The following is a 26,206-nucleotide window of genomic DNA, read 5'->3' as shown; positions in this document are numbered from 1 at the left end:
AAAGTATATTATAATAATATAATATGTATACGTAAGTTTATAAAATCCAAGTAAAACCTTTTTGAATAGTCACTAACGCGATTTATTTCAGTTATGTACTACGCCATAAAACTCCTAAAGCTGTATTAATTATAAGACTTTGTTTTTATATTTGGTAATTACTCATTATCTTTTAAGATTACTATAGTTAGTTTTGCATAATATTCCACTTGAATAAGTTATAGACGGATAGGCACTTGAAATACTGTTTATTAAAAAAAGGTTAGACGTTGATAATATTTTCTTCGCAGATTTTTACATAAGTAATATTTGTTATGACTGCGCCTAAGTACCTAACTCTATATAATATAGTATGTGTACTGTATTACCAAAGCACCAATGGCGCCGAGTACGCACCTTAGTTGGTTCATTTGAACCACCTAAAATGGTGGGTGGGTGGTGACCGAGTGGGCTCGTAAAAAAATGATCCAGGATAATTAATACTATTACTAAAGTAAGTAGGTACTGGGTACTTACACACGTATTAGTTACTTATTACTTTGGTAATGCATTATTACAACAGCCAGTAGGCATTGTATTACTCTATAACCAGGTACTAATGTGCCCATAAGCGTCTATTTGTTTATTTGTTTGGGATTTGTGGGCCTAAAGCCTTACTTTGATAATATTGAATAAGCTTAAAACAAAATGTTGGAAATGTTTGAGGTGCTATGGATATTTGTGTGGGGGGGGGGGTCTTAGACCCTAAATCCCTCATATTTGCGCCTATGAATATGCCTGTGTTATTGTATACCTATAAAACGAATTTCTATGACAGTGTAATAATTATGTGTGATTATTTATCTTTGGCCGAATCTAAAATTATCTGAAAACCCAAAATTCCGGATTACAGAGCATTTTCCCTGCATTGAACAGTATATATACACGGTTCTCTAAATCGCTTATAATCTAAAAGTATCTAGCAGTATCTAGCACATAACCATTAAAAATTTTCAAAAATCGATTGATAACAACAATTTTTCAATTCTCATGATCATTTAAAACAATTGATGATTGTTTCATGTGCCTGAATAGTCTGATATTGATATTTGATACAAATCAGGTTATAGATGGGTTTGCGAGTACTAAATATTATTATGTATTAAATTAACGGACATTTAATCTAATTTTGGATAAACTTTATTTCAACATGAAATATTGAATTTAATTATTTTTTGTGAATCTAATATCTAAAAATAATGTTTCCATATTTATGTACCTATAATGTATTAAAATTTATACTTGTGCTGGCTAATAGCTCTATTACTTGATTATACAGGATGTATCTCGGTTTTAATGTTCCTCAATTCGAGAGCAAATCGACGCGGGCGTTGACGTACCTCGCTATTTGTGAAATAATTCTAAGCGCCTATGATTTTCATTAATTTTTATCGGGACTTTTTTTTCCACGATTCGTTTGTGAACATAGTCACTGACTAACTGATCAGTGACTATGATCGACATCGTTACAACAATAAAATAAAAAACTTAATTATTTAATAAAATATATGTAGTTTGCGAGTGAAGCTAGGGGCTTTGTGTGGTTTGGTGTTTTAAATAATTTCTTCCGTTTTTTGAATGATGAATTGGGTTTGAACTTTGGTTAGAATTGAACCACATTATTTTACTGAACTCGGTGCCACTGCAAAGCACATAGTATTAATAAGTTTTATTTTTATTTATTGTTTATCTATCTTCGATAATACTTTTGAAATAATTATCTACGAGATTAAGTAAAAATTCACAAAAAAAGAATTAAGATGATGATTATTACTTCAAACGTAGGCGTCTATATAGCTACTTATCTAGGAGCTTATATTATAATGATATAAATGTATAATCATTTGATACCACCTATTGTATTATAATTCTTATTATTTAGGTAATATATCAACGTATTATTTAACACCGTAGGATTCGAGTAGGTACTGATGTTTTGAAGATTTCCGACTTTAAGCCGAGCTTTATTATCATATTATGTCTATTTAACGTCCATAACATAGTTGAGGTGACTATTCAATTAAAATCAATAAAAGACACTAGAAAATGTGGTATGCTAATAATTTTAAATTAAATAATTTTATAGTCATGAAAATTACATTTTTAGTTTTTGAACAAAGAATGTTTATTGTTCAGTGATAAAAATATGGTAATAATTAAAATTGATTGTGTAAAAACCGCATTCAATGTGCCACATTGTACTCGTATAATTGTATAATATCCATGATAATATTATATCTTTTTCCTTTTCTACCGTTTTACTTGTAAACAGTAGATTTGTATTGCTTACCACTAATGTCTAATTGACTTTCCTAGTTTATTATATATAGACACGCCATTGAAATTAAAAAATATAAATAAATGTAGTCTACTAACAAGTAATATAGTTGTACTCCTGAGTATGCTATTACCTATATGACAAACGCAGATATAGTACCTACTGCCATACAAATTAAGTATTAAGTATTTATTGCGTATTTAGTTTTAATTTATATAAATCATATAATAACTAATAAGTATTTTAGGTTTTAGATCTACTCAAGTAACTTTGCAATCATATATTAAAAGTCAATGGACAAGTTTTTACAATATTGTACAATATGTCAAATATACCCAAGTAAAACACTTTTTTAATAATTCGAAATAATTGAAAACTATTTCGTGAACTTTAAAGAGTAATAGGGTGATTGAAATAACCATAACGCTTTCTTAGAATAATTATTATATTGTGTTTATAATAATTCAATAAAAGCTCATATTAAGTTACAAGAAGAACACTACGCATCGAATATCGATGCTAACTTTCTGGTTGCTTTATGAATCTAATTTACAAATATGTACCTTTTTTAAATGTAAGTTATATTAAATTGCCTAATTTGCTGTGGATTTTCCCATGATGATAATAGCACATTATTTAATACTTTAATTATAAAAATCTAAAAAAATTAAAAATATAATATAGCCTTGTTTAAATCCCTTCCCCCACAAAAAAAAAAAATTAAAAAATTAAGCCCTGGTTAGGTTTATGTACGTAGGTATATATTATGTCCTATTATCTTATTAGTACCTACCTACCTATAATATAAGATATTTAATGTGATAATATAATATATAGTTCCATTATTAATAGAACAAAACAATATGTTTATTTTCCTTCAAGTATATTTGACTACATTTTTATAAATGAGTATAATATTTATTATACTATGTATTTATTGTTATCATATGACAATATGACATCATTTTTTTCAAAAGGTAGTAATCAACAATTGATAAAAATAATTATTATAGATCAGTTCGTAGTATAAAATTAAATACTTACTATAAGGAGAAACCATAGATTTATAAGAAACGTTAATTATTATAATCAGTTATCAAACCGACAGTATTTCTCTCAAAGTAATAATATTTTTTTAATCTTCATTCGCCTAAAATTTTGTCATTATTATCCAATGAGAATATCGGTTATTTCCTGTTATTGGCACTACCGAGTACCGAATTCGTACTTATAGATTCGAGTTAAATGAAGTAGACCTTTTATTTGAAAGAATTTTTTTAAAACAAAAAAGATTAACATTAAGTACATTTTTTTCAAGTTCGATTAACAATTAAAATAAATTGCTCTAAAATATTTAAGCTTTCAAATTTCAAATATTTTCCGAAGATAAATCAGTGTTTTAGTAAATATATTTAAGTATAAACAGTGCACTTGGGCCTGAGCAATAAAAAATAAACTTAATCTATATAGTTTATGTAAACAGTATCTAACATAAGTTAAACTTACAACAGTTAAAAATTGTGAAAATTCATTGACCAATTTGTATTGTATTTTATTAGCAACTACAGCGTTTAAAATTCAAGTTTTAATGAAATACGTTAATCTCATGACATATTACAATTTAAAAAGAATTATTTTTTAAAAACATTGAGCGTAGAAACTTGGATCAATTCACTAATACTTAAGTTTTCAATTATTATTTTTCTACATGTTCAAATTTTCAAAATATTTAGACTAATTAAGTAATTTATATAGTTCATATAGTTTATACCTATATAATATGCGTTTGACATTTTAGAATATATTTAGTTTTCTAATAAATATTGTTAAAATATTTTTATTCTGGTTCAAATAGATTTCATAATTACAAAAATATCGATAAATTAATTGGTGCAACTTTTTAATGGGCATTTGAAATTCAAATGTTGACCAAATTCGATATTTAAACAACATTTTTTGGTTATTCCATTGTAATTCAAATCGTATTGATGGTATAGGGACTTTTCGTAATAACTTTTATTATAATTTTCTATATAGACCAAATTTAAGTTATTTATACCATGAATCTACTCACATCATTTTACGGAACCAATACATCAGAATTGATTTCTTAGTTTATAACAATAATACCCATATATGATATAATATTACCCTTTTGGATACACTGGTTCTTCTAATTTTGAAAACAATTTAAACGAATCCCATACAAAAAATGATAATAATAAAATAAAGTATAAACACATTTTTATTTTCTACTGCCAACGCGGCTCCCTTGATAATAATCGGTGACGCCCCTGGGAGCCACGACACGTAGGTTGAGTACCCCTAACCTATACTGAACGTTGCACATTCGATACATACTATACATCAGAGCTACTTCACAGATTTTTTCAAAAATTATCACATATGTATAAAATACAAAACGTATTTTTTTAATGTTCTTATAGATTTTATCAATTGCGTTTTAACTATATGTTGGTAGGTAGATCTTTAGTTTAATATGGGTTTACATTCCAAAAGTGGGACAAATCAGTATGCCATCATATTAATTTTTAAAATATTATATTTAAATTATAATTGTCAAGCAATAATGATATTTTAGCTAATAAAATTAATAATATACCCATCATTACTCAGATATTAGTTGTTAATGACGTTATGTGACTAATGTTTATGAAACAGGACACAAGTTAGTAATACATTATAATCATTCATATTTTCAGTAGTAATTTATTGACATATATAATATATCGGTACTTACTGCATTGTAAATTAATATGTTATAAAATATTTGTAATCATTATTTATTTATCATACTATTCATACTTGTTGGTTTATCTTAATCGTACTATTATATTTAATGAATATACCAATAGCTCCAATAAAGGGAAATAAAGGCTTATTAGGCATTCAGCACAGGAGCGCAGGACAGTGGTGTAATATTGAGTACCTACATTTAAATTAAATACCTAATATTATATAATCGCATAAGAATAAAGATAAAAAAATAATTCTGATCGGTTGAAAATAGTGTTTGGATTGTATAGTGAAAGGATTGTATAACAGTTTTAACTTACTTGAAAAAATAGGTAATTAATGATTTACGGCAACGCACAATTTATGCAATATTTATATATAGATATATATTATATATATTAAAGTAACCTTATATCTACTTTAACCTTAAACTATAATATTGAAATAACTAAAGGTATTCGAGTTTAGTAAAAAAAATCTAAAAAAATTAACTTCATCATACAATTGTAAGTAGGTACCTACATATAAAGTTATATTGCTTCTATTATTTACTATAAATTATTCATCAGTTGAATTATTGGTAAGTACTCAATACAATTTATTTCGTTTTATAATATATGTACTAACCTACATTAAAATGTCATTGATAATTGACTAATATAATTGTTGGATAAAATCATAGATATTCTACTTGAAAGTTTTATTTAAATGAAATAATGTATACGTTTCTGGTTATAATTTTTTTAATTTAATATTGTTTATCATTTGAAATTTCATATATATTATTAGGATTTCGAATCTAATAACGTGTTTTTAAACAGTAAAATCTGTAAAGGTTTCATCGATTTCTAAAAACATAAATTGGTGGAAATGAACAAACTCAGCTTATAGTATTTCTAATCTATCAATACACAATTATTTATACTTTCTTGAATTTCACTAAAAAATATTAAAACAAAGTATGAAATAAACTAATATTCAAATCTTAGAAGCTTAGTCAATAGTAATAAAAAAAACTATTATTTCATTACTAGTTAAATACTTCAAATGTATTATATAAATGTGAGTATGACGAGTATATAAATATTATATTATTATAACCGACACCTACATATTCCGTTAAAACTTTTAACTTAAAATGTTATTTGCGTATTTCATTGCTAATAAAAAAAGCCGAATAATTATTGATATTTATAAAATAATGTATTATTGTTACTGTGTTGGCAATAAAACATAAACGAAAAACAATCAAGTACCTAATAAGTATTTCAGTTGTATATCATTAATAAAATATGTATCCATTTACATCGATGAGTTGTTAAATCAACAATTCTAATTGATATGACTTTTTGTTAAGAATTATTTTAGAACGATTTCATTTTTGAAAATAATCATATTTTTAGGCACTATGATAATAATATTTTAAGCTATAATAAACCCATAAATAAAATAAGTTAATTTTGAATCCATATATTAATTATGTATTTTACAATATTTGTCTTAATATGTTATTAATGTAAAAACAGAGACACTTGTTACTGGTTTTTAAAAGTTTGTATTTAAAATCAAAGCAATTAACGTAATATCAACGGCAAGTTCTTAAAAATAAATATGTTTATTTATAATCACTTACCTTTATTTTTATATCCATATATAAATAAATTAATATTTTCTTCGCGGTGAAATTTTTTATAGATATACATACATTATCATAACAAAAACAATAATAATTACAATAGTTTTTACTATAAAAAAAGTAAAAAGTTATTCGAAAATTATGTCAGGTATTGTACACAACACGTTCAAAACACATTGAATGATACCGATTTAGTGTGAGCTATAACAGTGACAAACCTAGTGAAACACTCGCAAGGTCGTGTGGTGTGTGTGTTCCTTCTGCATGAACCGATCACTATTTGTGTTAGCTACACAATACAGTTGTACATTACATCCTCCAACACAACAACTGATTTATCATGCGGATGACAACAGTAAAGGTTGCCGTCAATATAATTTTTAATATTTAAATAATATAATTAATAAGTACGTTTTGACTTTAAAATTAGTTTACTCGTACAGATTTTAGTTTAATGGAATATTATAGAGTGATTATTATAATAAAATTAATGTTTAAATTAGTTTAGGTATAGTTAAGTACTTATGTTCCATAGTACCTATAGAATATAGATAATGTTTACTAGTTATTATACCTATACAATATAAATGATGCCCATACACTTTGGCCATAACATAATATTGTACTATAATATGTGTACGTTAAAATATAATTTTAGTCAATACGAATGATTTTGATGGATACCTACAAAAAAAAATAATAGTAATGGTACAGTTTAGTAAAAATAATACTAATAACCAATATTATACATACCTACTGTTGAAAAATAATTAATATTATATAATAATATATGAATTTTATTTTTTCAATTGTATTGTAATTTCTACCTATAATCATTTGGCATTTAAAATTAATTTAGGGAATCAATGTAGGTACACCTAGTTGGAAAATCACGTATACCTGTAATCAATTTTTAAATTAGTTTTTTCATAATATTATAGACAAGACAGTTTGTATGAAATTAAATAAAAATATAAATATAAAAATGCTTTAGTGATATTTACTTTACTTTTTTTGATTTCAAACTTGTGATTTTAATTACCACAATATTTAATATTTTCTTCTTTAAATAAAAACACTTCAACAAATGTAATAATTAACTCTATACAACGTTATCACGTCATGCACCGAAAAAAATAAAACATTTAGAATTTAAGTGAACCAAGCTGCAAGGTATATTTTGGTTTATGTTTGTATTTTTTTTCCAATATATAAACTGTGAACATTATTTTAATTAGAACGCCGAAGGAGTGCTCTTAAAGTTTTATGTAGAGCTTTTATATATCAGAACTCTTATCTGGATAATACGGCGAGGAGGTAATTATTTTCTATAATTTCTTTAAATACAGGGAAACACTATGGACAAACGTCAAATATTATCGAAGAAATTTAAGACAATGTCATGGTTGTCAACTTTGTAAACTTGTAATTATTGAGCCTTTTTAGAATCAATTTTCAAATAACTTGGTTTATAATGGATTTTAAGTATAATATCACGATATACCAATATGTAATTTGTGGTAATACCTAAGTTGAGTGAAGCGGGGCAAGTAGGTATACCCCGACCCAATCCAAAATCCTGTATTATTTTCGTTTTTAATTAAAATAGTTTAAAATAAAATCTAGTTTGAACTGCAGTTAATTAATTTTTGTCTCTGATAAAAATGTCCAAGTCTTGGAAAAAAAATAAAAGCAAATGTTTAAAAAACCATATATTTTTTTAAATTGTTTTTTATTTTATCAGTAAAATACCTCAAACATTTTCAAATAGGCTGGAAGTGAATAATTGTTAAAAAAAAATGCAACTATAGCAGTATTTATAATAATACCCATAGCATAGTATAATTATGTAATGAAATACCAATCAAGTTGACCACCAAGCGTAACACTATATAGGTAAGTATACTAAATTATGTCATACTATTGAAACAAAAATTTAACATGGGAGTTTGAAGGACGCGACCATGGGTTTATTTAAAATATAAAATACATATTACTGTAATTTACAATACAAAATAATGTGTTAAGCTAATGTTTAGTTCAACATTTTATTTAATTGGGTATATAATATAACGTATATTTTCATTTACGGTAATCTGGTATTAGAGTACCTATATATTAATTGACCTATTGCTATGTTCAATTGTTGTTTTCAGAGTAATATGCATTGATATAAGTATAATTTTTAATACTTCAATTGTAATATACCTAATGTCAACCATTATTCTCTCATTTAAAAACAGGATAATTGGTCTCCAACATTTTTTTTTATAAGTACCTACAACACTGATGTGAGGTCGGTAAGGTTTAAGTAAAATGTATGGCTTAAGTTAGAACTATAATTAAATGTATTGATTTCACAAACCTATATAGTCATCGTAAAAATGTTCTCAGTTTTTACTAAATATAATATACATATAAATTAGTTATATTTTTATACGCTGAGTTATTTTTAAGTTTAAAATATATTCGTTATATACTTATATTCATTAGGTACAAATTAAAATATGTGTTTAAAAAGCGCACACAATTATTATTGTGTCAGCCTACGTTGCAGTTACATTATTACTTATTAGCGTAACTCCTATTATTATCACGTAGTTTTAAAATCAGAGAAAATTACATCTATCGAGTTCGAAATTTTTGCGATAGATGTCGCGTTCGGTCCACCTCCAACCCTCATTCCGTTCGTTTCCAACCCCTCGTGCATGCTTGTGCTTGAGTAGCGTTTTAAAGGAAAACACTAGTTTCCGCGTCCGCGTTCTCGCACTCGGACGTATTTAACCCGTGTATACTTTTCGTTCAATTTGTGGTATAAAATATTATAATAACCGATAATCTTTGAAAACCATGTACGTCATTTAAATACGGAGAAGTTTTTTGTAAGTATTTATATCTCATATAATTATAAGAATATCGTTCAATGACAATAAAAAAGTCCAATCTAGAATAATGGCTATAGGTAGCTGGTTATATGTGTTGTAATACCTACTTAATAAAATGTTGGTATCTATATTTTGTTGTTATTATATATTTATTATTCATATTGTGACACATTGCCCATGGCCCTACCATTGGGTAAGTATATTAAAATTGGGAAGTTTTAATAGTTACCATAGTATGTAGGTATCTATCGCTTACTTTTATTTGAATTTTATAGTGGTTGCACGAATTGGAGTAAGAGATATAATACGTATTTATAACAGTGTGCTGAAGGGAGATTTGGAAAATATAGAAGTACCTATAGTGATATGTAACGAGAAATAAAAATTGTTCATAACGAGCATTTTCCACACTATCCCAGGATCCCACACATGACGTGATACAAGTCCGCTTGAGTAGCATGGAAAGCTATCATTTTCAGATTTCGTTTATTTCAATATTATGTTAATAGTATGCATGGCTAATCGGATAAAATAAAATAAATGTGATGGTAAATATGTGTATATAAGACATTAGATTTCATTCCATATGCTACCAATATTAAAATCATCATGAACAACATTTTTTTTTATTCACCAATTATATTACATTTATAAAAAATGTGTTATAAAATATGTCATGTAAAACCGTTTAAGTAGGCAAATAATTATTACCAAATTAACGAATAAAGTTTAAATAAAAAGATAAAAAAATATAAAATGATTCGTAATAAATTAATTACATTTGTACTTGTAAAATGTAAATTGCCTAATGTTTCAATATAAACAACAATTTATTTTTAAACTACCTATCTAATTTAATTTAAGCTAAGATTATTATTTAGAAAACAGGTAAATTTAGATAGGTCTATGATCATATATTTACCTACCATTAACAATATATTATTGTATTATATAAGTACCTACCTATTTGTTTGGAAGATAAAGAGGAATATTTTAATAAATTATTTATAATTAAAATTTATAATATTATTTAATTCCATTGTAGTGGTCTACGAATAATGATTATAATTGATCACTCGTAAGTAGTACAGTAAACTAAATAATTTTCTAACATTTTTTTTTTTTTTAACAAGCATTAATTTCATAAGTAGTGAGTAAATCTTATTAAGTAAGTATTTAGTTAATTATTTTTTAGTAATACCTGAACATTTAATATGAAAGAATCTTCGTTAGTTGTTCTCCCAGCAATGTAAAAATATTGAAAATTAATCATTTACGTTAATCTACTTATATGCAAATATAGACTAATAAAGTAATAACCCTTAGCTGTTGAAGTCTTAAAACTTATAAATAAAATGATAACATGGGAATAATTTTTTCCATAGACATATTTTGAAGTTCAAATTTTGATAAAATTGGATTTTAAACGAAAAATAACTATTTTGTATTGTAGGTAATTCAAAAATATTAACTGTAGGGACTTGAAGTGTATTGTATTTATACATACATTATAATTTTTTATAGAAAATTAATGTTTTAAATCAATTTTAAGCTATTTATTCCACGAACCTATTTACACGGTATACGATAGGTATTGATTTATAACTTACATTAAATTTTGGTGTACATAGTAAAATTGCTTTGTTTTCCAATTTTGGGGGTGGTTTCTGGTAGAAAAATGTATCTAGTGAATTTTTACGCAAGATCAGTTTTTAACAACATTGATTCCGTTTTTTTGTTGTACCTAATTTAAAAAATGGATAACTGAAAATAACTTGAAAATGTAATATAACATCCTACATAAGTTTTCCTTATTGCAGTTTACAAATATTAAATGCGCGATTTTTGTATTTATAAGCGATTGAAGTTAAAATGTTGATAAATTTCGGGAAAAGATGAACGTGTTATCGTTTTACTATAACAATAAAATAAATTACTATAATAGTTAAAAGTAATATAAAATATATGATAATATATACTTAGAAACATAGGATAACAGTCTCTGCTCAGAATCGTTTTTCGTATGCATGGATTTATCATTGAATTAAAATTTAACACATCCATTACGATGACCTACTCAATGACGAGGTACTCTCGACTCCTATAGGTACTGTACAACAGATTGGTTACCTACTTTCCCCCTTTTTCAACTAACAATTTCCATTAGCTGAATATACAAAATTGGACTTTCTTTTAAAATATTTAATAATCAATAACTGCTAAATCACTAATTGTTAGTATATTCGATACGTTTTCACATGAAGTTATTTTATTAGAGAGCTAACAAGAATTACTCATTATTCAGAGTTCTCATATGTCCTATACGATTATATCTTCATATTATATGCATTGTATTTTATTCAAAGATACCAAATTGAAAAAAAAAACGTATTAAATATTAGATAAGAGGTTTAAGAAATTATTTTTAAAATTTTATAAGCTCTGTAAGATGGGTAGATACATGTTTAATGCATTACAGCATTTTACTCAATTTACTAGCACATAACATTTCATTCAGTATTTTAAATGGCTAAATCGTGTGCAACGGGTTTGACGGCCACCTGGGGCAGTATTGATTTGGTGTTTTTTTGATAGGTTTTGAGCGGTTGGAATTTTTTTCTTTTACGTTATTTTACTAGTATTTTTTTGTTGTTATTATTTGTTGCCAAAAGTTCCAAAAAACTTTTATTGCAATACCACGGCGGCAAAGGTGTCGCGTGCCAGCGGTATTTTTGGATGCTTACCAAAAGTCATGTGTATCGATCTGTTAGGCATTTCTCACCTTCCCCAACCCTAGGTGATGGTTAAGATGGAAAAATATATAAAAACATGAGAGAATTGAACGAGTTAAAGTTCTAATAAACACGACTTTTTGGCAAACAGTCAAGACGTGCTTAGAATTATACTGGTGTCATCCATCAGTGAAAGCGTATTTTACCATATAGTGATGAAAGAAATTATGTGCCGACACTTACAAACATTGAATTTATCGTAAGTAACAAGTATTTGTTAAATAATAAATTTCACATTTCCAATATTCAAATTAACATTGTGGTTAAAACTAATTTGTTGATAGTAAATACATTTAGCAAAACATTAGCGTTTAATTTGTCCTTTTAAGTACCTATTCCGGACATATAGAATATATTGAGGCTATGAGAGCAAGGCTATGAGGCCTATTATATTATATTATTAGGAACTTATCATATCTGGTCAGGTAGGTAAACCTTAATATTAGGTTAGACTACTTTTTATTAGATTCCAAGTAAAGCGAGGAATATTATATTGGATTTAAAATTATATTTAAAAAAAATTATTGATATTTTTGTACAAAATATACTTACAACTACCGGTTATACCATCTCTATGATTTCCAATTTTCTCCTAAAGTTTATTTAGTGGTTAATATTAAACTTAATCGACTGGTTTATCATAACTTTTTTGCGATTCGATGAATTTAAAGTAAATTAAAATTGTTTGTTTAAAATTAAATTTGTAGTGTTGGAATTTTATTCTTAATTCATCTAACTTATTTAATCTGTGTCTGTTCAAATAGAATGTGCAATCCCAATATTTTTATTATCATCTAAAATAATATAATTTTCAGTAATACTTTTTTTGAGATGGATAGAGTAATGCTTCACAAATGTCATATTATCTACTTTTCTCGATTTGAAATATTTTATATTATGTTGTTGACACTTGAAAGATATAATTTTTAGCATTTATTGATCGTGGTTATAACTGAGGTTCGATCAGAATCGTTCTTCGTATGTGTGTCGTTTTCAAATTAATAATAATTAGAATTAGAATGACACACTAAAATACTATATTTCTGTCCCAATGTTGACGAATAAAAACGAGTATTATTTTGTATAGCTTTTATATTAATTTTAACTAGTTAATTATATTATTTATATTTTATTATATACCGATTTTTTCCAAAAACTTGATTGAAGTATTATTTATAATGTCTTGAAAACTGCTGGCAGTTTTGGTGAAATTTCTTTTTACACAACCATAACAAACAAAAGTCAGATTCATCGTCTATTGTCAGTTTTTGAAAATGTAACTTATTGTATACCTACTAAATTAATATTCCTATTAAATTTTACGGATTTTTAAAAATATATATACAATTGCTGTAGGTATATCCTTATATTAGTCGAATGGCTTTTATTACGTATGATCGCATTAAGTCAATTTTAGACCTTATTCATATACCTAAATTTGTAATTAGTTTTTTTAAATTTATCTAATAAAAGTAATAACAAACACTATAGTAAGTTTATAAATATATTATTTTATTAGCGAACTAAAAAAAATATTTTGGGATTTCATTATTTTAATATGTTTAGCATTCTACTTTACATTCTTTAGTTAATGATCTGTGGATCATACATTTTGTGTTAAAATACAAAGTCTTGAATTATCTTTTAAAAATAAATTACATTTTGTATATTATATATTTATATCGTATACAAAGATTGTATTAATCATGGTAACATACTATTTGTACTCTAGTATTGATGGGGGAGACTTTGGCTATGAAACGTTTTGCTGAGATAGTGGTAAGAAGTAGACGATAAATAAATAAAGATCAATGACAGGATGAAATGTGATCGGTATGTGAGGGTTTCGAAAACGTCTTTTATAATGACATCAATCCTGTACGCGTGTTGGAATGGAATATTGAAGGATGGAAAAATTACTACTTGTCCGTGGGTTATAATGGCGGGGAAGTAAGGGCATCACGGACATATCTTCTACACTTGTAAAATTTATCACTCGAACAACAGATCTGAATTTCACTGAAAAACATGATTACCCATTTTTGATGGATGGATTATATTATTGCAGCAGTATACGTTTATATATTATTATATCACGTCTAATAATATGCGTATACGAAGGAAGAAAAATATATATAGGGGAATATACGAAATCAAGTTGTATAGAACATAAATGCATACGGCATCGTAAAAATATATTGGAAGAACAAATTTGTCTCTAATGCAATCTGGTTTTATAGCTTTTATTTTATTGCATAAAAAATCATTCGAATACTCAGTCTAATCGCAGTGTCAGCACTTGAACTTAACTTTCATTTTATATAAGTAGGCATACTAAAAACGAATGAGTATGTACAGTATTATAAATATGGTAAACACACAATAGCTTATTTTCATAGAATATAGTATATTTGTTAACTTTTCTACGACCGATAATAATGTAGAAGATTGTGATTATTTTTGATTAGTACGTCATAGTATAGTAACAATAATGTACCAGAGGTGTTAACATTTTTATTGAATTTAATGATAAAATTATGTTTTTAAAGTAAGTACTTAACTATTACTATTGTTATACGAATAAATAAATAAAAAACAGTTTTACTACCTATCTATTTTTTTTTTACTTGCATGCATTTAATAATGGATTGATTATTAATCATAAGTTTAAATTGAATTTTTATATTTGTGTTGATGCGTGTTTTTTTATGTAGTTAAAAACTTACTAAGATTGTAAACCTATAAAAAAAGATTATTTTTTTCTGTGGGTACCTACTAACTATATAATAATATTTCGTAGACCATAAAATGTGTATAAACAAGTTATTTTTATTTACAATTTACCGTATTATTATTTTTGTGTCATTTTTTTAAAATAAATGTTTGATCATTGTAGGTCATATATTGATACAATATATTTCTGATGAGGATATACTTCGTTGTTATCAATATTCGTGTATTTTTGATTTTTGTCTTTTTCAAATATTCATTCTTTAAAAGTTAAATAATTTCGTTATACTATATTCCTTATTATAACAAGGCAAAAACTTGTCCAGAATATTTCGTAATAAGATTCGTGACCACGCACAATGAAACTCAGTTATTATTTTTTTTGCACAACAAAAAAGTAACGTGACTTTTGCCAACGACCCTGTCAGGTGCCATAGCTAGAGAGTAAAAACAAGGGTTGCACTTGAGAAGGCGTAAAAAATAAAATAATCGTGTACAGTTTCTTGTACAGCGAAAAGATTCGTGACATAATAATATTGTACATTGCACTCAGTTTTTATTTTTATTGAAATAATTTCTTTAAAATACAGTTTTTAAGTCTAACCTTTTCAGATTTTATACACTGCATTTATAATTTATATTCATAGAAATATCAGTTAAAGTGCATTTAACTTGGTCATATAAATCATACATTTTCATACAGCGTAACTTTACAATTATTGTATCTAGGAAAATAAAAATATAAACTACTTTTTGAAATATTTTATTTAATTGGAAATTTTAAAATTACTTGCTTTTAAAATTTAAATCGTTGCAATAATTTATTTTTGTTCAATTTATGGCATGTAACTATAATACCTGTAATACCTACATTTATAGTGTGTGTAGTCTATTGAAATTTAAAGAATATATTATTCAATAAAATGTATTATTGTTGATAATACGACGTTTAAAGGACTTTTAATATAACTTTGTTCAGACATAAGTCTCATTGACATATTATACTATTACAACAATTAAATCTAGTTTTAATTTTGTAAATAGTTCAATAAGACTGATACCTAAGTGGTATTTCCCAAAAATGTTGTGAGGAAGCAATGTATATTTTTAGTATGAAAACTAAATTTGGTAGGTAGGTAGGCACCATGTTTTATTATATTATCATAATATATCCTATCGAAAAATAAAAAATTCATGATGACTTTCTAAATTTAAAAATGGTTCAAAAATAATTTTTTAACGCTATTTTTTAATACTTTTTTTTTGATTAAAATTTTGGAAATTTGTAGCAGGCGTAATATAAAACACTAAAATTGTTCATATTGTGGTAACTTGTATTGTGATGTAAGTACCTATTTGATATCATACATATCGACGGAAACAGGTATAGCAATTAATATAAACATTTAACGAATTGTAAACACTTTGAAAAATTATATCCATTCGAAAAATAAAAATAATTAAACATTGCCGGTTAAGACGTCAGAAAAAGGAATACCAGCGACTTTAATTAAAAAATAACAAAACGTTGAGAAAAAAAAGTTTAACAATAACTTGAGGCTTGTACCTTTTGCGTTCTCCACGAGCTTTTTGCTGTACGGAGACATTTTTTTTATTTTGGGGGGGGGGGCGTGGATGTATAGAAAATGGTATTTTCGTATACCATTTACCCGCCGAAAATGATTTATTCCACCGTCCGATTTATTAATTATTTACAGACCACACATCCGTCCGTCACTGTACCTACCACTTACGCGTGAATCTTTGTGTGCGTTTGACAGCGCGACACGTGCTTGTCGTCCGCGAAGTAGGATATTAGGTGTATGTATATAATGTGCATGTGTCGGCGAGGTGGTTGGTGGTCGGATGGATGGTTTTGGTGGGGTGGGAGGGGTCGAAAGTCAGAGCAAAATATAACATTCCGATATTGATTTTGTCTTTTTACTCGATAGCGGCTCACGAACTGTGGTAAATGGTCGTATATTTGTGCTACTACATACGCATACATTTAGCCTACTACCCTTACTAATAATACTACTACCACTACTTCTTCCACTTTTACTTCAACTATCTATATTCTACAGTGTGTTTGGTATATGGAGGCGGTCAAAAAGCTATAAATAAATTATTGCATGCCGTTGTTTGTTAGGTATAGGTCCGCGGGGGTAGCGTTTGGCGGGTGGTATATATGCGTGTACTGTGGAGGGCCCGATATAATATATACGTCGGAGTGGAGGCGATAGCGGTGACGGATGGCGTGTAGGGGGAGGGAGGCCAAACAACAAGGAGCGTTTTTATCCTCCCACACCCCCACACCCACCGCCGCCAAAATTGCGTATCGCCGACGGTGCGTTTTGCCGAATGTCAAACGCAGGAACGACGCCGACTGGAGTCCCTAAAGGTCAGAGTTTCGGGTAGTTTTTCAGGGAGCATAACACAGCGCCGCAGTGTTCCGCGCACGACCGCGTAACCAACGTCCGTTTGTTGTTGGCTTTTTAAGGTTTTTCGACGAAATTAAATTAACCGATTTATAGCATTAGAAGGGATTCAGCCGTTACGATGACAACAATTTAGTATATCGATAATTTGAACGGAAATAAAAAGTTACCTACGGTATTGTGCAGGGTGAATATAGTGTATTAGTGTGTATATATGAGTCACAATCTTTTACTTTTTTCGCTAGTTTTCAATATTAATGCTCGGTGTATAATGTCAAGTTTTATATTTTCATTAATTAATACTTTAATAATATAAACTGTACAATATTATGTAGTTTATACATTATTACATATTTTTATATAATTTAATTTAATTAATTGTTATTTAAAAAAACCTTGAGAATGTTTTATTCACAACTCTATTCCTAAATAATTCGATAGTAAACACGAGTCTCTTGTGTATTTACTATTGAGTTACATGTTCATGTATAATATGTGTTATGTAATTTAATTACAAGGCGTATATCTGAAGTATTTTATCTTTTTTTTCATATTACAAAATCGTTTAAATTGTCCTAGCTTGATAATTAAAATAGAACAACAAAGATAAATTTTTATAATATATATTTTGTATAAATGTAACTCTTGTATAATATGTGGTTTCGTTCAAAGATTTATTTGTAGTTCTTATAATAAATTATGCATATTTTATTACAATCTTTTAGAACAGAAGATTTAACATGTTTTTTATTTTATATAAAAGTCATGCCATTTTTATGTAACTGGGTCAATAATTTAATATATAGGTATATAATGTTATATTATGGACTTATGAATATTATTTAATTTCTAAGTTTCTTAGAGAAACTCAGCAATGTTATGGGTAATATATGTTTTATAATACTGAAACATAATAGAACTTGATTACAGTGAGTAATTTAGCTATTACATCCATTATCCATATAATTGTGTTATATGTTGTACATTTTAAAATACCGTTGACATAATATTAGCATACCTGTAGGTACGAATTACCTAAAATAATTAGAGGGGTGTTATAGCTCAGTATAAAATATTAGATTTGGTGTTGAACGGAATATCGGAATTTGAGACGTGGTATAAATTATTTGTTAAGACAATACTAAGCCTCCCCTATTTTTGTTTATATTAAAGTAGGCAGAGAGTTTGAAAGCCATACATCACATCCCTCAACTGCAATAAATAATAGTGGACAACGTGAAAAAAATATATTAAAATATGTATTGATATTTTATTATATTTTATATATAATGACTCAAGGCTGTGTACAAATCATTATTGACAAACTAAACAAATCAAAAAAATAATATTAATATTTCAACTTTTAAGTAACTTTCAAAAGCAATGAAACTAGGTACACAGATTACTGATTAGTATATTATAATATTATATCCTTGGATTTCTCTAATGAAGGTAACGGAGCTTACATAGTTTCATCATACACTTAAAAACATAAAATTCCATGAAACGCAATATTTAAATAACAATAATTAGGTACTTAGTTAAGTAATGTAATAACGTAAAAAACAAGAGTCGACTACAAAACATGTTAACCGCATTTGAGATGAACCACAATGGTGACAACACATGCGGGTTCTTAAGAGGTTATGGGTAGACAATTTTAACCACAAGACGAAACCCTATTATAATATATATTTTTAATTTTTAACATAAATATGTTTTTGGGTTGGGTAGGTACAAATGTTTTTATTTTCTAACAGATTTTCCGTAACGCTTTGTTTATCAGTAATCACTGTAGAAACGAATAAAATGTAAAAATTACCTAATTCCCACTAGGTACATAGGTAAACAATTAACGGCTACCTATATTTATGAATGCTACCTATTTATGATTCATAAATTTTCTTCGAAGTGGAGAACATCGAGTAGTGGACTACGTTTATGTCACACGATCACCACTTTATATAAAACGATTTTAAATGTATCTAACCATTTAACTTATTATTATTAGTACCTAGTTAGTATGCATATGCACCAGTCATTAGTATACAATAGGTAATAGTATTAATATTAATGTAATCAGAAACAGTTCAGTAACAAAAAAATTAACTTCAAAAGACAAAATTTAGGAGGAGATGAAAATGTTTATGAAGCTTCAAGGTATGTAGGAAGCCTCCACCCCCGTTCACTTCTCCCCCACCCGTGAAGACGCGACAGAGCCGTATGGTTGCAGCACACGTACTTATAAAAACACAAACTGTTTACTCTCTTCGTCGGGCATACGTGACACGGCGCTGTGACTGTTTAGCGGAGACTGTTTCGCGGTACTACACTACTACCAAAATTGTTCGGGATCTTCCAGAGAACAACAGAATATATATAACATTCAAAAGAGCACGTCCCTTCCAAAGATATTTATTTTCCAGTTAATATGCCATTGCTAGTCGAGCGGCCGTAACCAGGAAAACCCTTTTTACCATCTCAATTTTCCAGGGTCGAGATGTGTTCAATCGTAGGTTACCATGCACCAGTTCTGGTGGTCCTAAGCGCGCTACCGCATAAATGTACAGATGCTTGACTGTCGCTGTGGCTCTATTGAATGGATCGTGGAGGCGGCCGTAATATCTCACGCCCGATAGTCGTTTTTGTGTCTGTAAATGTGTGTCACAACCACGAGGTCGAAATCCTGCGTTTAGGGATTATAAACTGCTGTGTTTTGATTTTAAATGAAACATTTTTGATGTGTTTATAAATGATAAATATCAGTATATCACAGTACCTACTAAATAAAGTCAATCTAGTTTAATATAATTGTTTTTTTTTTTGTTTTGTTTTAGACTGGTTGAAGAAATATGATGCGTTTAGTTTGGCCAGTTTTGTTATTAGTGCTGATTTCAATAACTGCAGATGTCAACGCTAAGGTAAATATTATACAATATTCGTTTGGTATAATATTATATTTATAGTTTAATCTAGTGGTATGAAACGACAGTAATAATTAAAACATGTATAAAACGAATTCTCTCGCTGTGATAATCTCGGGTAAATCTATGCTTAGCTCATTTTGTCTAAACGCCTTTTAAAAGGCCCGGTATTAGAGGCTTTTGGGAGAGGATAAACGTAGAACGACCAGAATACAAATTGGCCGAGCGCCATTTTAAATACTCCCTTCCTTTTACACTTCCTGTCTACCACTGCCCTTTACCGGGAAAGGGAAACGTGGTGGAAACTATAGCTTTTATCCGAACAAACCTTTATGCAATGTAGAACTCTAAGACCAATTTTCGAATTGTAATTAGAAGTTTTAGGGAAAACAATGGATGGCTAATGGTGTCTAAAAGGTCTCAGTCATTAAATGTCATTAAATTTAATCATGTATTCGATTTTTATTCCATAAGCACTGCATTGAACATCCATAGTCCATACACACATTCCAAATATATTGTAGTTGTCAAATTGTGTATGGTTGATATAATTTTCAGAAACTGTTGATAATAATTTGTCACACAATTATAGAACTACTACCTACCTATATTATCATAATCAAACTATTTTGGTTGCTGCCTATTCGATTAACCATTGAATTAATATGTGTACGCCAGTAATATAATATGTATGTATTATTTATTATACGTATGAAAACAATGAATAATTATAAATAATTGTGGGTAGGAAGATAATATTAGAACGGTTCTAGTGTTGCTAGAAATGCGGAACATGTTGTTAAATGCTGTACATTAATTAATAACTATTTTCACAGTATTTAAATAGTGTTTACAAGTTACGTTACGGTTAAAATTAAATCCTAATTTTCGTAATGTATAATCCGTTTTCATGTACCACCTATAAACATCCCTTAAGACTAACATTATTTCCATGTGCATGGCATGTAATTGCGTTGTTATGTCTTGTGATAGGAATTCATTGACCTAATAATGAACTAATGTGACCTGTGATTAGTATTTATTATATTAGTATTAATTATTCATTAATACATAGATAACATAATACGACCTATATTGTATGGACTATAGAGTGTAGGAGTACGTAAAGTATGTTATCGATATAAATGAAATTATCCTCTAAAAGTTATTCCAAGCAGTATTATGTGTATTGTATTTTTTTTCTGAATTTTGTTAAAAATTAGTTATGTAATTTTTAAAATCGAACATTATTAAAATCATGTTACAGGTTTTTTTATAAACTAAATTTACTTCCAAATAAATGGTACCTATCGTATTATATTTGATACAATTTAAGTTAAAATATTAATCAAATCTAAGGATAAAACATTTGATTTTAGTTTAAACAGATTACATACAATATAGTACAATTATTAACTTGAGATTATTTTTGCGTTTTTGCTACAATGACTAATTTCAATATTGGGGATCAAGAACATTAATAAAGAAGTATTTTTCAGGTATGAAAATGAAAGTTAACCCAAAGAATAGTTTTTTTACACGGTAAAAATAAGTGTTTAAGCCTAAAGACTTCAAAGATAATGTTTTGATAATATAGCTATTTTATTTTGTACATAATTATAATTTTATGGGTAGCACGCGTAAACAAATATTTAATACAGTAAAACGATTTGGTGGCTAAAAATATTAAAATTGTAATATTTTAATAATAAAATTAACCAAGTGTATATTTTTTTATACTGTGTAAAGTACAATAACATATTATTAAATTACATTACGTTACTCAAATTTAAAATGAAGTATTAAAACCCATTAAATTATTGATTAGTGTTAGGTGCGTTATTTTATAATGAAAAATAAACTCGTATAGTCGTATATACTATTATAAATAATAACACTGAATGCTATTTTAATTTATTTTAACCTTTCACGATTGTTGTTGCTTGCTCATTCACTATTGAAATCGAATGAGAATAGCCGACGGGGTTTTTATATCCATGCGTCATACCAGCCCATGGGAAATATTAGTTTCGATCCAAATCTATGAAAAGGTAACATATACATATATTTTCATACCAGCGAGGGTACCTATATACATAATTTCTTTTACTCGGTTCCTACTGCGGTATCTATGTATATTGCTTGAGTGCGGTATATTTTACATTTTCTTTCTTTTAACCAATAAGGGAAACAGTCTTATCAACATGTCTGAAAAGTCATGCGCGTGTTGATCCATCGTACCGAAACCCATACTTCACTTGACACATCACCTTTTTTCCGATAATAATATCAATAGTTTCCAATTTTTATTGTTATTATTTTATTATCGGAGTTCCTTCGGAACATTCGTCATCCTGTGAAAATTACTTTACTGTATTCTTCACCATATTATAAGTGTCATATTCACTTATTGGTAATTATATTATTATATTGTAATTTTTAATTTGGAAAAAAATGTTTTGAAAAATGAATTTTATGACAATAACATTTGCCAAGTTTACTTAAAATTGATTTCACCAAGTTTTTAATATATTCTCCAAAAATTGAAAAATGAATTTTTTTAATATAACTTTTTGAGGATTTATGGGGATACAATAAGACATGTGGGAAAGTCAATCACAAGTAGACTTGACGAAAAGTTCAAATAATATGTTTTTCGATTTTTTTTTTTAATCATTTACTAGATTAATCGGTACGTTGAAAATAGAACAGATCTAAATACCTATGTTGCACCTGTATTAGTTAGACAAAGATAGGAAATCACGGTTTTCAATTCCCTTAAATACTCTTCTTTCGCCACTGCTGTAAATTGGTTATCTACCTATTTATTTTATTATTGTCATTACTCATTTGGTCATTTCTATAGTATTACCATTGAAAAATAATCTTTACCTACTCAATGGTTTTACTAGATACAAGGTTGTATTATGTGTCAAACAATAATTAAATAATGTAATATTTTTACTATCAAATAATTAGTATTGATAATTATTTAAGTATAGGTACAATAAATTATTATCATGAAAATATTTTAAGCGGTTCATTTTTCTTTAATTAAAACTATAATCACCTCAAAATATAATGAAAATAAAATTTAAAAAGGACGGTTTGGAGCTCAATGTAAACACATTCTGATAGAGGGTAGAAAAAGTTAGTAAATATTTGTTCACCAGTCCGTCTTGGCCAATGATGATAACGCTTCTAGTTCACCTCATCCCCTTGGCATCAGGATTTATAAAATATGATTGATTATAATCGGACCCTTTGCAAAGGGTTTAAATTCTTCCTCTCGTCTTACATTGAGGCCAAATCCACTGAATTAATCACAATATTAAATCCCGCTTATCGCTATAAAATTCTTTATATTTTTTTTGTTTGTCAACGATAATACAACATTTTGCAGTTATTTTAATAATTTAATGATATTATTAGTTCAAATTTAAAAAGACAGTACAAATAAATAGTTTGATTTTCGTTAGACTTCCCTAATCTTATAGATGCATGGACAGTGTAGCATTATTAAACACAGCGTATAGATATATTTTTTTGAATTTTCTGAAAGTTATTCCATTTTTTATTTAAAAATTATCAAATTAAAAAAATTAAATTATAATTGTTTCATAGAAATTATTGAAAATTGATTTATCTTAAAATGTTTGTTGAGCTCTTTGATATTCATTCAAATAAAATAAATTACAATTGTATAATATCATGACAATAGTATTTGGTTACTAATATAAAGTAAATCATAATGAATTATAAATTATAACAGTACAATAATAGTAGGTATACCTACCTATACATTATTTCATTTTTAATAATTAAATAAGAATACAGAAATTATTTCTAAACACAGCTGAGCAAATTGTTCACATAAATATTTGTTGGATTTTTTATCATTTAGTTTGGAAATAATATTTCAAAATTCTGTTTATATTTCTTTCTTTGACTTTCAAGAGATAAGAAAAATAAATTGAAAAAGTCTGTTTGGCGGAAAGACTACAAGTTAGAGTGTCTCTCCGTTATATATCAATGGACATTTATTTGGTCATCGGCCATTCTCGACACACGTGCATCATGGGGATTTTCTCCGAACAATCTATCTTTGTCTGGATCCTGGACTTCAATTATCAATGATTTCCAGCGTATTAAAGTAAAATCCAATCGCTATCCCATTATTCCTTTCTACGACACTCGATGCCATCACAAAACCCCTGGATGTATAATAGAATATCAAATCCTTAAAACCTATCGTTTACGGGGGGTTAACGTGACTTTCTGACGGGAGAAAAAATGAACTGCGTAAAACTTACTAGGTATAGTTACATAATATGAGGTATATGTATTTTAGATAAATATTAACCATGAGGTTCCGTGTAAATTACAATTAGACCTGGGTACGTCCTGTTTATGAACAATGAGGTAAAATAATTGTATATTTATCAATTATAATTTATGAGTGATAATTATTATAATAGCCAATAGGTACCTATATACTCGTTCAATATTAATAATAACGTATATTTATTATAAATATAAAATAACTAATAATAATTAATAATAGTTTAGTCGTATATATATATGAAAAAAAAATTAATAATATAAAGTCTCTAATTTTAATGTTAAATAATTTTCAGAGTAGATATATATATATATATATAATAAAGATAATAATATTATAATAAAGTAATTTATGGCGAAAATGACATCCGATCTTATCACACGTAGTTATATTAATAGCCATTGTTTGACCTATTATTAATGACATATATGAACTCATTGAATCCACTATTAAAATATAACCTTAAAAAGTGCTCCATATTATCTTTCTTTACATACAATTATTACGACCGCGCGTACCTTTTTTCCTTTTTAAAAAATTGTCAACGCCACACGGGACTAATACGAGTGTGTCCCACCCGTTACTTAATAAATATTATTTATTAGTATCTACATTTTACAAATACTAATATTTTAAGTATAATTGCAGTTGAATTATGAAACAAAATGTTCACATTTCTGATCTCTACGATGATTTTTTAAAATAAGTCATAACTCATAACTTTAATAATAACCTCATCGGCGTATTATCTATTTTCCAGAAAATTATGCTGCTATGACATAATTTTGAATTCTACAAAAATAATTAAAAACTGGTTTTTTTTAAAAAGAGTATGGAATAATATTATAATGGCTGTCATGTGTTCACACGTGGGATTTATCATTTCGCATACATTTTTAATTTAAACACTACAGTGAAATGTGCATGGTATATCAACTATGTAAATGGTGTTTTTAATTAACAAATGATGGGCCCTATAGTACGATAGGCCCTTGGCACGATTCTTAACACAAATACCTTTTTACGCATTTTTCGTTCATAAAATCGCTAGGGTGAATCTATACTAATTACTAGGTACATAACCAAACACACTATAGGCCCTATAGTATAGGGGGTGTAAAATTCATTAAATCCAAGCATGACTCTGTGGACCAAGTTCGACCAGGTTTATGATTCACATTCACGATTTAACTAATATTATTGCTGCTGTAATAGGTAGTAGGTATATTATGTATTAGTTTTGGGTTTATAGACTTAAATGACTTCATGAGTGGATGTTAATTTTGCTTAGAGAATTTTTAATTAGTTTAGCTACACGCATACAATATTATAAACGAAAATGAAAGGCTAGGAAACGTGAAACTTTTCCTCAAATATTTTTAAAG

At 27.4% G+C, this 26,206-nt stretch overlaps 1 protein-coding gene across 3 annotated transcripts in view; it reads left to right on the top strand.

Moving 5' to 3' along the window:
• LOC100161032 (follistatin-related protein 5) overlaps positions 1-26,206 on the top strand; it is a 160,825-nt gene that overhangs the window by 261 nt on the left and 134,358 nt on the right. Inside the window, exons 1-2 of one of the 3 annotated variants that reach the window (XM_029489503.1) lie at positions 9,432-9,592; positions 20,393-20,476. In XM_029489503.1, the coding sequence (XP_029345363.1) occupies positions 20,408-20,476 (69 nt within the window). In that variant the 5' untranslated portion in view covers positions 9,432-9,592; positions 20,393-20,407. Of the gene's footprint in view, positions 1-9,431; positions 9,593-20,392; positions 20,477-26,206 lie in introns of those variants that run through there. The other 2 variants (XM_029489505.1, XM_029489504.1) reach the window with 2 other exon arrangements.

This window comes from Acyrthosiphon pisum, chromosome A2 (assembly GCF_005508785.2).
Source record: "Acyrthosiphon pisum isolate AL4f chromosome A2, pea_aphid_22Mar2018_4r6ur, whole genome shotgun sequence".
Lineage (NCBI taxonomy): Eukaryota > Metazoa > Arthropoda > Insecta > Hemiptera > Aphididae > Acyrthosiphon > Acyrthosiphon pisum.
The sequence above is the reverse complement of the archived record's forward strand: the minus strand, read 5'-3'. Positions and strand labels throughout refer to the sequence as shown.